Below are 14,759 nucleotides of genomic sequence, written 5' to 3'. Positions count from 1 at the left end.
CGCCTACTTTTAAAAGTGAGCGCACTCAAGCATCCCATTGTTTGGCTTGTCACTGAGCGTTGTTTACAGATGCCGACAAATGAAAACACTCAAGACAAAAGTCAGAGTTGCATCTTTATTACTATAAATGCCGATCCCGGCATTTATTTTGCGTGAATCAAAATAGTACTCTCAAAAACTTCATGTATACACTAGCGACTTATGGTTACTTGAAATCAGACACGCACACTTCTCATTCCATTGTTGGTCCCATACCTACTATCACACGTAAAAGTGAGCATAGTCCATCATTACCAGACGCCTCGATCTTACAAGGTCATAAGGTTCAAACTGCATGAATATTTAATTAAACATGGTTGCGTCATTTTTAACAAACGTCCTGCTCTGTGAATCCAGATTGGATACTTTAACTTAAGTTGAACCTCTGAAACATGTATCGACTTCATGTTAAACTGAGCGTAGCTTTCATTACATCACCAGCATTCCATGGTTTTTCCTCACGCTTACTTTTAAAAGTGAGCGCACTCAAGCTTCCCATTGTTTGGCTCCACGCTTACTTTTGAAAGTGAGCATACGCTCAACTCGTATCTTCGTGAAAACTGAGATGCTCAGTTACCGCGCTCAACTACCATCTAGAGAGCTATTTACATACATGCTATATGGTAACATGTGAGAACACACTGACTATATGGTAACATGTGAGAACACACTAACTATATGGTAACATGTGAGAACACACTAACTATATGACAACATGTGAGAACACACTAACTATATGGCAATATGTGAGAACACACTAACTATATGGTAACATGTGAGAACACACTAACTATATGGTAACATGTGAGAACACACTAACTATATGGTAACATGTGAGAACACACTAACTATATGGTAACATGTGAGAAGACACACTAATTATATGATAACCTGTGAGAACACACTAACTATATGGTAACATGTGAGAACACACTAACTATATGACAACATGTGAGAACACACTATAAACTATATGGTAACATGTGAGAACACACTATATGACAACATGTGAGAACACACTAACTATATGGTAACATGTGAGAACACACTAACTATATGATAACATGTGAGAACACACTAACTATATGATAACATGTGAGAACACACTAACTATATGACAACATGTGAGAACACACTAACTATATGGTAACATGTGAGAACACTCTAACTATATGATAACATGTGAAATACATTATGCATAGTAATGTGTGAGAAGACACATAACTGTATGTTTACTGCAGCTGAAATCAAGTTAGTGAGATACTTACAATCTTTCTAATGCTGGTAAGTCAGTAAACGTGTCTGGTTCTAAATGTTCTAAGTTATTAAAGTAAAGATACAATTGCTCCAGTGATCTTAACCCAATAAATGCATTTGTTTCAATCTCTGCAATCTCATTTTTATAAAGATATCTGCAAAATAAAGTACATGTACCATATTTATTCAAGTAAGAGCCCAGGGTCCTGAACATGGAAAATCACCAAAATGAAGGGGTGGGCCTACGCCCGGATATCCCGGGCAAAAAAATTTCCAAAAATCATGAAAATTGGCAACACACAGATCGAACTGCGACAGGGAGTACGACGGCAAATAAAAACATGCAACAGAAATAAATGAACAATATGCAACATTAGAAGTGTAACAAGAAATAATTTATTGCTTAGAATGTGACAAATAAACCAGAAATAATAAAAATCAACAGTGAAGAATCATTTGAATTATGATTTCCCTGCCGAAAACACGCACAATACGTGTGAAATCAAAATGAATTAAAATGTCAGGGGTTAAACTGTGTAAAATTATTTCCGGTTTTGACAAACACTGGATCAAAAGCCATACAAGATCAATAATAATTTACGCAGTAAAATTATGAAAGTTCATAGTTGTTTGAAAAAAAACATCTCAGATCTCTATTTGTACGTTCATTGCTATTTTCGTAAAAGTCAAAACGCTCAAAGTCCAAGTCAGCATCATTGTCATGATCGAACAAAATCCCTACAGCTTCGTCTTGAAGTTCGTCGATGTTGTTCCAAACAATTTAGACTTAGCACTTTTCATCCACAGATTTCGCTATCTGTCAGCTTGGCACTTTTAATTCACGTCTAATCAGAATAAAGAGACAAGAAAAATGGGGTTGCGGCAAACAACTCGCACAATGCTTTTGTTTACCGTCTGGAAATCATCTTTGACCTTTAAGCATCCGCTTTACTGATTAGCTAAGAATGACATCACTACTAGTGTTTCATCATATAGGTAAAGTCAACATCGCTTTCTTATCAGAGTAGGCGCTCATCAATCATGGTGAAAGTTACCATTCAGCAAGTTCCGGTGGTATATCGCGGTGGGCTTGAAATGGGAAGATTTTTTTTTTTCCAATGACAGAAGAATAATTTCCATGTCAGAAATGCAATAGATGTGATGAAAGATGGTGAAAAAGTTAGCAGTCTTCGGCGTGACATTGCAAAATTGTTAGCCCCAGGCATGGATTCGCAAATATTTTATAAAGCCAAAACAACATGCTTTCAATCACTCTCCCAGGCACGGGTTGCTACAATATTGCAACATTGGTTTCATTGTCGACGACGCTAAAGCTGAACGAGTGCGGCGCTTGCTTTGCGGCTCCATATACATGTACTGTAAGATTTGCTTGAATCGTTTCTATAAGGAAACACAAACCAAACAGCCTTTTTCAGGGCCACGACATATTTCAAAAAGAGAACTACCGTTTCTGCTTTAATATACATTTTTGTTTATTTGCTGGCTGTTATGTTTCTGATAAAAAATCTTGAAAAAATAAATGTAAACTGCATAAGCAGTGGTGAATGCGCTGCTCTATTTATGTCACAGCTATTTCGCCTTCACTCCTTGTTTTAAGCAATTGACAACAGGAAGTCAACTGTTAATACAACGAACAAAAAAAGGTTTTGTTATTTTATTACAGGTGTAGAAAAAAACCTGGGCATATGCTAGGATATGGCCTCAACTTCTTTATTTTATCAAAAGTGGGGAGTGGGCATTTGTCCGAGCATGGGCTCTTAGCTGGATAAATACAGTACATGTATGAATCAGCATATACCTTATGAACTAAGAGTACTAGTAATTCTTTCTAGTCTTAAAATAATCAAAATATGCCATTCTCTGCAGTGTGCCATCTAATGAATGATTTTATAAAGATCTTTAGTTAAAATGGAATCCCCAAATCAAATTATGTAAATTGATTGCTGGACTTTTTTTAAGATCACTATATCATCGTATGATTTTCTGTTATGTCATTTGCACATCAGGAAAAGAGCATAACTAGATGTAATATGACAAATCTGTGTGTGTCAGTGCTATCTCATATTGGCTTAGAGGGCGCACTGCATTTTACCACTTGACACACATGAATGTCAAGTCAATGTACTTTTTGGGGTGATTCGTACACTTCCACAGTACATATAATGTACTTTGATTAACATCTCCGGCTTGTGAATTTCCATCATCTTTAATTTGTCTGGCACAACTGGCAACCTACCTTCCGCATGTGTGTGAACGAACTGGGAATATTTGTTCTGTTATGCAAATTAGCAATAATGCTAAAGATATTGGCCAATCAGTTTATTTGTACTGAGCCGCCATGGTGTCTATCGAAATGAACAAGCCGTGCTACATTTTAATTTTGTTGTTGTTGACCTGTCAATCACGCTTTTGATAATTACCGGGTTGTTGCCAACATTTTGAACAGATGAAGTAAATTTCAAAACAAACTGCCTGACCAATTGTAACGACTTATCAACATCTGACTGCAGTTCTTCATGTAATTAAGGGGTGAAAGGGGTGTAATTTTGGATGTATCCTAGAATATTATAAACCAGTAGTGTCAATCCAGTCTTGTAAACTGAATTCATCACCATAAATCAGAAATTAAGGTAGAAGCCTACTCATCATTTTTGGGAAAGTTAGTCATAAATCGCATGACAATGTTCATTGGTTTATTATGTAAAATCATGAAGCTACTGTCCCATGGCATCATGAAATAGCATTCACTTGTGTGTTAGTGATGTATTTTGAGAAACTTGACCTAATATTTAAAAAAAAACAATATTTTTAGAACAATTACCCAGATCAAAATGTTAAAGAAACTTATTAAAACCCAGATTTTTGAAATTTGCACATACTGGATTACATAACATGTAACATGTTAAGAAAGGTGTTTTACAAATTGTGCAAAGGATTGTGAGATTGAAAATTGAACTGTAGAGGGCATAACAAATGTTTAAGGATGTTTATAGCATACATGTATTTCTTTGTATTTTACACAACATAGTTTACATGACTCACTGAAGGTGAAACTTTTATGTGTAGATTTGTTGTGACAGTGGGTGATAATGCCTGACTACAAAGATTTTTTGAGATATAAAGTGTGACCCAAGATAAAATGTCCAAGTTGTGGACAGAGACATTTTATTACTGGAAGGACATTATATTCCCTAGTAGTCTGAGTAGGAGAGCTTTATCTTACACTGATGCATGGTACTAACAAATTGTCATTCCAACTAAGCAGCCAATCTGCAACGCCTTACAGCTAGATGACAATTTTGTTTTTGAATACCCTAGGAAAGTGTTCTATGTTCTTCATGTAATTAGGTGTCAAAAACGACAAATTCAACCGAATGTTGTTAGCGATTTGCTTAATATTTCTCCAATGGATTGTTTGGCTGTGAAAGATTTTTATTTTTTACTGATTTATGCGAATCTGAAAAACATGTATAACAACTTTATATTTATTTAGTTTCATGCCGTATTTAAGATGGCGACCCCAGCATATAGTAAATATCTCACTTGTGTGCCAGCTATGTGTACTCATCACATCACCTTGTAACACATCTCATTATTGTACAATGTTGTCTCTATAATTCCAGTATACATGTATGGTATTAAAGTCATTGTTTCAACTTAGTATACTTAAAACATTCACCACTACCGGTAGTTCTCTCTTTTCACCACAAATTCACAAAATGGTCCTATTTATAATCTGTACTTTCCTTCAAAAGATTGGGACAAAAAAAGCCAATTTTCTTAACTGAAAATTAAGAAACTGAAAATTGACTCCAATTTTGTCAGTTGGCTCCAAAATTAGGGTTCATTTCCAGAAACATTGAAAAAAAGTGCTGGTGGTGAAAAGGTTAAATGTTTAATACTTACAGATACTTAAGATTATCGAGTCCTTCGAATGCGCCATTCTTCAATACCTTAACATTATTATTATTTAGAAGTAATGTGTTAAGATTTGGAAGATATGAAAATGATCCTGCTGGAATATCTTCTATTTGGTTAAACCGTAGATCTCTGAAAAAAAAAAAAAAACATGATATAAATAAATTCATTTAAATAATAATGGGAGCCTGACATGTAGGTGTGAGTGGCGCCCTCACTAGCCGAACGACATCAGACTCCACTAATGCCTGACAGAATAGTTTATGTATCGTCGGCAAGATCAATACTACGAATTCGCAAAGTTCATGTCTTCTTGCAATGAGTTTCAATAAATATTTTGGTAGTCATGGTAACACCGTAAATCATGAAATTAAGGGACTTGATAAGTAAATACCACTTAAAACTTGTGAGCAGATTAGATAAACAATTTGTGTTTACAGATTTGGACGACACAACACCTGACTGCAACAAGAAAGAGTCACTGTGCTGAAAAACATGGCATTTTTGCAGTGCACAAGCAGCAAAACTACACCACAAAAACAACATTGAAATTCTTGATCAATCAGACATCATGTGCTATATGTGACATGAACTTCGCTGAACCAAGAAATCAATGTGCGATTTTCTCCAGTACATCCACTTTATCGCTAGTGACAGAGGTAGGGAGATAAAGTCGTGTTTGCATTGTTGGCAAAATCACTGTTTTCAACAAGAGGATAAACATTGGGCGAAAATTTGCCAGCACCTTATCATACATTATGTCAACAAATAAACTCCGCTGTAAATGGCTCCTCTTTGTTGGCTGTCACTATCTGGTGTTCCTGCAATTTAATTGGTACCGACAAAAAAATCGTTGGGGGAAGTGAAAAAACTACATCTTTCCGTTGATGCATGTTGTGTTTGAAGCACCATAGAGTGCTCAAATCACAGGGGGACAACAGGACAACCACTTAAGAAACTCACGTAAAACTATAATTAACCAATGAGGCCATTATTTTGAACAACAAATTCAACAACTATGGGCCAATTTTATGTTTGCATATTGTTTACTGAATTGCATTCATACATAGTTGTGGATAAAACTCATCGATAACATGGGCGAAGAACACACAAGCATGTTATGAATAATTTATATAAAAATTCAGTATTTTAACTATGATTACTAATTACAGTAACCAGAAAGGTATACAGGTTAGTTCTATGGTTATAAAACAATACCAAAGCAAATTCACAAAGTGAAGAATAACAGAGCATACCTCAGTACAGAGTCTCATTATCAGTTTTTCTTGAGAACAATGTCCCAAGATGTGCTCACATTGATGTAGGATATGGCATACGTAAATGAAGCTATGAATATAATTATAGTAATCTTCCAAATGAACATTGAATACAATGGGGTATTGGGCATTTAACAGAGCTATCCATTTGTGCACACTCAGCCTGTACTGAGGGACTGGGCCGTGTCTTATAAACAGGTAAGATTTAGCATTTACTAAGCAACCATGCACATTTGTGCACACTCAGCCTGTACTGAGGGACTGGGCCGTGTCTTATAAACAGGTAAGATTTAGCATTTACTAAGCAACCATGCACATTTGTGCACACTCAGCCTGTACTGAGGGACTGGGCCGTGTCTTATAAACAGGTAAGATTTAGCATTTACTAAGCAACCGTGCACATTTGTGCACACTCAGCCTGTACTGTACTGAGGGACTGGGCTGTGTCTTATAAACAGGTAAGATTTAGCATTTACTAAGCAACCATGCACATTTGCGCACACTCAGCCTGTACTGAGGGACTGGGCTGTGTCTTATAAACAGGTAAGATTTAGCATTTACTAAGCAACCATGCACATTTGCGCACACTCAGCCTGTACTGAGGGACTGGGCCATGTCTTATAAACAGGTAAGATTTAGCATTTACTAAGCAACCATGCACATTTGTGCACACTCAGCCTGTACTGAGGGACTGAGCCGTGTCTTATAAACAGGTAAGATTTAGCATTTACTAAGCAACCGTGCACATTTGTGCACACTCAGCCTGTACTGAGGGACTGAGCCGTGTCTTATAAACAGGTAAGATTTAGCATTTACTAAGCAACCGTGCACATTTGTGCACACTCAGCCTGTACTGAGGGACTGAGCCGTGTCTTATAAACAGGTAAGATTTAGCATTTACTAAGCAACCATGCACATTTGTGCACACTCAGCCTGTACTGAGGGACTGGGCCGTGTCTTATAAACAGGTAAGATTTAGCATTTACTAAGCAACCATGCACATTTGTGCACACTCAGCCTGTACTGAGGGACTGGGCCGTGTCTTATAAACAGGTAAGATTTAGCATTTACTAAGCAACCATGCACATTTGTGCACACTCAGCCTGTACTGAGGGACTGGGCTGTGTCTTATAAACAGGTAAGATTTAGCATTTACTAAGCAACCATGCACATTTGCGCACACTCAGCCTGTACTGAGGGACTGGGCCGTGTCTTATAAACAGGTAAGATTTAGCATTTACTAAGCAACCATGCACATTTGTGCACACTCAGCCTGTACTGAGGGACTGGGCCGTGTCTTATAAACAGGTAAGATTTAGCATTTACTAAGTAACCATGCACATTTGTGCACACTCAGCCTGTACTGAGGGACTGGGCCGTGTCTTATAAACAGGTAAGATTTAGCATTTACGAAGCAACCGTGCACATTTGTGCACACTCAGCCTGTACTGAGGGACTGGGCCGTGTCTTATAAACAGGTAAGATTTAGCATTTACTAAGTAACAATGCACATTTGTGCACACTCAGCCTGTACTGAGGGACTGGGCCGTGTCTTATAAACAGGTAAGATTTAGCATTTACTAAGTAACCATGCACATTTGTGCACACAGCCTGTACTGAGGGACTGGGCCGTGTCTTATAAACAGGTAAGATTTAGCATTTACTAAGTAACCATGCACATTTGTGCACACTCAGCCTGTACTGAGGGACTGGGCCGTGTCTTATAAACAGGTAAGATTTAGCATTTACTAAGTAACCATGCACATTTGTGCACACTCAGCCTGTACTGAGGGACTGGGCCGTGTCTTATAAACAGGTAAGATTTAGCATTTACTAAGTAACCATGCACATTTGTGCACACTCAGCCTGTACTGATGGACTGGGCCGTGTCTTATAAACAGGTGAGATTTAGCATTTACTAAGCAACCGTGCACATTTGTGCACACTCAGCCTGTACTGAGGGACTGGGTCGTGTCTTATAAACAGGTAAGATTTAGCATTTACCGGTACTAAGCAACCATGCACATTTGTGCACACTCAGCCTGTACTGAGGGACTGGGCCGTGTCTTATAGACAGGTAAGATTTAGCATTTACTAAGTAACCATGCACATTTGTGCACACTCAGCCTGTACTGAGGGACTGGGCCGTGTCTTATAAACAGGTAAGATTTAGCATTTACTAAGCAACCATGCACATTTGTGCACACTCAGCCTGTACTGAGGGACTGGGCCGTGTCTTATAAACAGGTAACATTTAGCATTTACTAAGCAACCATGCACATTTGTGCACACTCAGCCTGTACTGAGGGACTGGGCCGTGTCTTATAAACAGGTAACATTTAGCATTTACTAAGCAACCATGCACATTTGTGCACACTCAGCCTGTACTGAGGGACTGGGCCGTGTCTTATAAACAGGTAAGATTTAGCATTTACTAAGTAACCATGCACATTTGTGCACATTCAGCCTGTACTGAGGGACTGGGCCGTGTCTTATAAACAGGTAAGATTTAGCATTTACTAAGCAACCATGCACATTTGTGCACACTCAGCCTGTACTGAGGGACTGGGCCGTGTCTTATAAACAGGTAAGATTTAGCATTTACTAAGTAACCATGCACATTTGTGCACACTCAGCCTGTACTGAGGGACTGGGCCGTGTCTTATAAACAGGTAAGATTTAGCATTTACTAAGCAACCATGCACATTTGTGCACACTCAGCCTGTACTGAGGGACTGGGCCGTGTCTTATAAACAGGTAAGATTTAGCATTTACTAAGCAACCATGCACATTTGCGCACACTCAGCCTGTACTGAGGGACTGGGCTGTGTCTTATAAACAGGTAAGATTTAGCATTTACTAAGCAACCATGCACATTTGTGCACACTCAGCCTGTACTGAGGGACTGGGTCGTGTCTTATAAACAGGTAAGATTTAGCATTTACTAAGTAACCATGCACATTTGTGCACACTCAGCCTGTACTGAGGGACTGGGCCGTGTCTTATAAACAGGTAAGATTTAGCATTTACTAAGCAACCGTGCACATTTGTGCACATTCAGCCTGTACTGAGGGACTGGGCCGTGTCTTATAAACAGTTAAGATTTAGCATTTACTAAGCGACCGTGCACATTTGTGCACATTCAGCCTGTACTGAGGGACTGGGCCGTGTCTTATAAACAGGTAAGATTTAGCATTTACTAAGTAACCGTGCACATTTTCCTAGCACATGCTAATGTTTTAAACCTCTTAAGGAGTTGTGCAGGAATGCAACTATTACCTATATTATATCATCATTTTAGATAAGGCCTTAGTAAAGGAGATTGTATTTTTATTATACTGAGTTCATGTTTTGCTTACTGTATCTTCACACACAACTGAGCATGGTATCTCACAAAAAGACACACTGTAATGTATCTTCACACACAACTGAGCATGGTATCTCACAAAAAGACACACTGTAATGTATCTTCACACACAACTGAGCATGGTATCTCACAAAAAGACACACTGTAATGTATCTAAAGTACTTGGCAACTATTCAATTATTTTAAGTGTGTGATAGTGACCCAAATACTCAGCACATGTGTCCACACAACTACTTAACCTATTCACCTGACAAATTGACTATTGCAGTTCTATTTGCATTTTTCACATTCTTAGCATTTTCTTTGTAATTTGCGTTAATTTGAAGACTTTAAGGTTAAATCCGGGGAATCACCACCAATGATTCTTGACAACAGCTGATAGTTTACTGTGATTGATTTCCATAGACCAGCATGGTTTCAACATTCCCAGTCAATGACTTGATATTATTTTCTTGTTAAATGTTTCTTTTCCTGTTTATGTGAACTATGGTCTGGAATACAGTATGTACTATAAGAACATTAACATACACTAATGCTATATTTAGAAATGTACTATAAGAACATTAACATACACTAATGCTATATTTAGAAATGTACTATAAGAACATTAACATACACTAATGCTATATTTAGAAATGTACTATAAGCTCTGAAGCACATGTATACACAAATGTATTACATATATTAGATACATTTAATTTAGCTTTCTACATTTAACGGTTTTAACAGGTTTGAACTTGGAGATTTTCTTGAAGGTGATTCTACAATGAGGTTACCACTAGAATACTGCAAAGAATGTACGTAGGCAGTATATGACAAACAAATCGACCCAATACTGCCTTAGTGTACACTTTGATGTATTCTTGTTTACCTGATTGCAATAATAATTTAATAATGAACTATAACCCAAAATGGCAACAAGTACAGACTAGGATTAAAACTAACTATACATATCACTGGACCATGGTGTCCAGTCACCAACAAGTACAGACTAGGATTAAAACTAACTATACATATCACTGGACCATGGTGTCCAGTCACCAACAAGTACAGACTAGGATTAAAACTATCTATACATATCACTGAACCATGGTGTCCAGTCACCAACAAGTACAGACTAGGATTAAAACTATCTATACATATCACTGAACCATGGTGTCCAGTCACCAACAAGTACAGACTAGGATTAAAACTATCTATACATATCACTGAACCATGGTGTCCAGTCACCAACAAGTACAGACTATCTATACATATCACTGAACCATGGTGTCCAGTCACCAACAAGTACAGACTAGGATTAAAACTATCTATACATATCACTGAACCATGGTGTCCAGTCACCAACAAGTACAGACTAGGATTAAAACTATCTATACATATCACTGAACCATGGTGTCCAGTCACCAACAAGTACAGACTAGGATTAAAACTATCTATACATATCACTGAACCATGGTGTCCAGTCACCAACAAGTACAGACTAGGATTAAAACTATCTATACATATCACTGAACCATGGTGTCCAGTCACCAACAAGTACAGACTAGGATTAAAACTATCTATACATATCACTGAACCATGGTGTCCAGTCACCAACAAGTACAGACTATCTATACATATCACTGAACCATGGTGTCCAGTCACCAACAAGTACAGACTAGGATTAAAACTATCTATACATATCACTGAACCATGGTGTCCAGTCACCAACAAGTACAGACTAGGATTAAAACTATCTATACATATCACTGGACCATGGTGTCCAGTCACCAACAAGTACAGACTAGGATTAAAACTATCTATACATATCACTGGACCATGGTGTCCAGTCACCAACAAGTACAGACTAGGATTAAAACTATCTATACATATCACTGGACCATGGTGTCCAGTCACCAACAAGTACAGACTAGGATTAAAACTATCTACACATATCACTGAACCATGGTGTCCAGTCACCAACAAGTACAGACTAGGATTAAAACTATCTATACATATCACTGAACCATGGTGTCCAGTCACCAACAAGTACAGACTAGGATTAAAACTATCTATACATATCACTGAACCATGGTGTCCAGTCACCAACAAGTACAGACTAGGATTAAAACTAACTATACATATCACTGGACCATGGTGTCCAGTCACCAACAAGTACAGACTAGGATTAAAACTATCTATACATATCACTGAACCATGGTGTCCAGTCACCAACAAGTACAGACTAGGATTAAAACTATCTATACATATCACTGGACCATGGTGTCCAGTCACCAACAAGTACAGACTAGGATTAAAACTATCTATACATATCACTGAACCATGGTGTCCAGTCACCAACAAGTACAGACTAGGATTAAAACTATCTATACATATCACTGAACCATGGTGTCCAGTCACCAACAAGTACAGACTAGGATTAAAACTATCTATACATATCACTGGACCATGGTGTCCAGTCACCAACAAGTACAGACTAGGATTAAAACTATCTATACATATCACTGGACCATGGTGTCCAGTCACCAACAAGTACAGACTAGAATTAAAACTATCTATACATATCACTGAACCATGGTGTCCAGTCACCAACAAGTACAGACTAGGATTAAAACTATCTATACATATCACTGCACCATGGTGTCCAGTCACCAACAAGTACAGACTAGGATTAAAACTATCTATACATATCACTGAACCATGGTGTCCAGTCACCAACAAGTACAGACTAGGATTAAAACTATCTACACATATCACTGAACCATGGTGTCCAGTCACCAACAAGTACAGACTAGGATTAAAACTATCTATACATATCACTGCACCACAGTGTCCAGTCACCAACAAGTACAGACTAGGATTAAAACTATCTATACATATCACTGAACCATGGTTTCCAGTCACCAACAAGTACAGACTAGGATTAAAACTATCTATACATATCACTGGACCATGGTGTCCAGTCACCAACAAGTACAGACTAGGATTAAAACTATCTATACATATCACTGAACCATGGTGTCCAGTCACCAACAAGTACAGACTAGGATTAAAACTATCTATACATATCACTGGACCATGGTGTCCAGTCACCAACAAGTACAGACTAGGATTAAAACTATCTATACATATCACTGAACCATGGTGTCCAGTCACCAACAAGTACAGACTAGGATTAAAACTATCTATACATATCACTGGACCATGGTGTCCAGTCACCAACAAGTACAGACTAGAATTAAAACTATCTATACATATCACTGAACCATGGTGTCCAGTCACCAACAAGTACAGACTAGGATTAAAACTATCTATACATATCACTGGACAATGGTGTCCAGTCACCAACAAGTACAGACTAAGATTAAAACTATCTATACATATCACTGGACCATGGTGTCCAGTCACCAACAAGTACAGACTAGGATTAAAACTATCTATACATATCACTGCACCACAGTGTCCAGTCACCAACAAGTACAGACTAGGATTAAAACTATCTATACATATCACTGAACCATGGTGTCCAGTCACCAACAAGTACAGACTAGGATTAAAACTATCTATACATATCACTGAACCATGGTGTCCAGTCACCAACAAGTACAGACTAGGATTAAAACTATCTATACATATCACTGGACCATGGTTTCCAGTCACCAACAAGTACAGACTAGGATTAAAACTATCTATACATATCACTGGACCATGGTGTCCAGTCACCAACAAGTACAGACTAGGATTAAAACTATCTATACATATCACTGGACCATGGTGTCCAGTCACCAACAAGTACAGACTAGGATTAAAACTATCTATACATATCACTGAACCATGGTGTCCAGTCACCAACAAGTACAGACTAGGATTAAAACTATCTATACATATCACTGGACCATGGTGTCCAGTCACCAACAAGTACAGACTAGGATTAAAACTATCTATACATATCACTGGACCATGGTGTCCAGTCACCAACAAGTACAGACTAGAATTAAAACTATCTATACATATCACTGGACCATGGTGTCCAGTCACCAACAAGTACAGACTAGGATTAAAACTATCTATACATATCACTGGACCATGGTGTCCAGTCACCAACAAGTACAGACTAGGATTAAAACTATCTATACATATCACTGCACCACAGTGTCCAGTCACCAACAAGTACAGACTAGGATTAAAACTATCTATACATATCACTGAACCATGGTGTCCAGTCACCAACAAGTACAGACTAGGATTAAAACTATCTATACATATCACTGCACCATGGTGTCCAGTCACCAACAAGTACAGACTAGGATTAAAACTATCTATACATATCACTGAACCATGTTGTCCAGTCACCAACAAGTACAGACTAGGATTAAAACTATCTATACATATCACTGAACCATGGTGTCCAGTCACCAACAAGTACAGACTAAGATTAAAACTATCTACACATATCACTGAACCATGGTGTCCAGTCACCAACAAGTACAGACTAGGATTAAAACTATCTATACATATCACTGGACCATGGTGTCCAGTCACCAACAAGTACAGACTAGGATTAAAACTATCTATACATATCACTGGACCATGGTGTCCAGTCACCAACAAGTACAGACTAGGATTAAAACTATCTATACATATCACTGCACCACAGTGTCCAGTCACCAACAAGTACAGACTAGGATTAAAACTATCTATACATATCACTGAACCATGGTGTCCAGTCACCAACAAGTACAGACTAGGATTAAAACTATCTATACATATCACTGAACCATGGTGTCCAGTCACCAACAAGTACAGACTAGGATTAAAACTATCTATACATATCACTGGACCATGGTTTCCAGTCACCAACAAGTACAGACTAGGAT

The 14,759-nt window shown here is 37.9% G+C and overlaps 1 protein-coding gene across 1 annotated transcript in view; it reads right to left on the bottom strand.

Moving 5' to 3' along the window:
• LOC100372911 (peroxidasin-like) overlaps positions 1–14,759 on the bottom strand; it is an 82,015-nt gene that overhangs the window by 31,507 nt on the left and 35,749 nt on the right. Inside the window, exons 2-3 of the mRNA XM_085493282.1 lie at positions 5,224–5,367; positions 1,308–1,451 (exon numbers count right to left, since the gene is read on the bottom strand). Coding sequence (XP_085349408.1) covers positions 1,308–1,451; positions 5,224–5,367 — 288 coding nt within the window. The remainder of the gene's footprint in view (positions 1–1,307; positions 1,452–5,223; positions 5,368–14,759) is intronic.

Source organism: Saccoglossus kowalevskii, chromosome 18 (assembly GCF_978046115.1).
Source record: "Saccoglossus kowalevskii chromosome 18, keSacKowa6.1, whole genome shotgun sequence".
NCBI classification, from domain to species: domain Eukaryota; kingdom Metazoa; phylum Hemichordata; class Enteropneusta; family Harrimaniidae; genus Saccoglossus; species Saccoglossus kowalevskii.
This window is presented reverse-complemented; position numbering and strand designations above follow the sequence as displayed.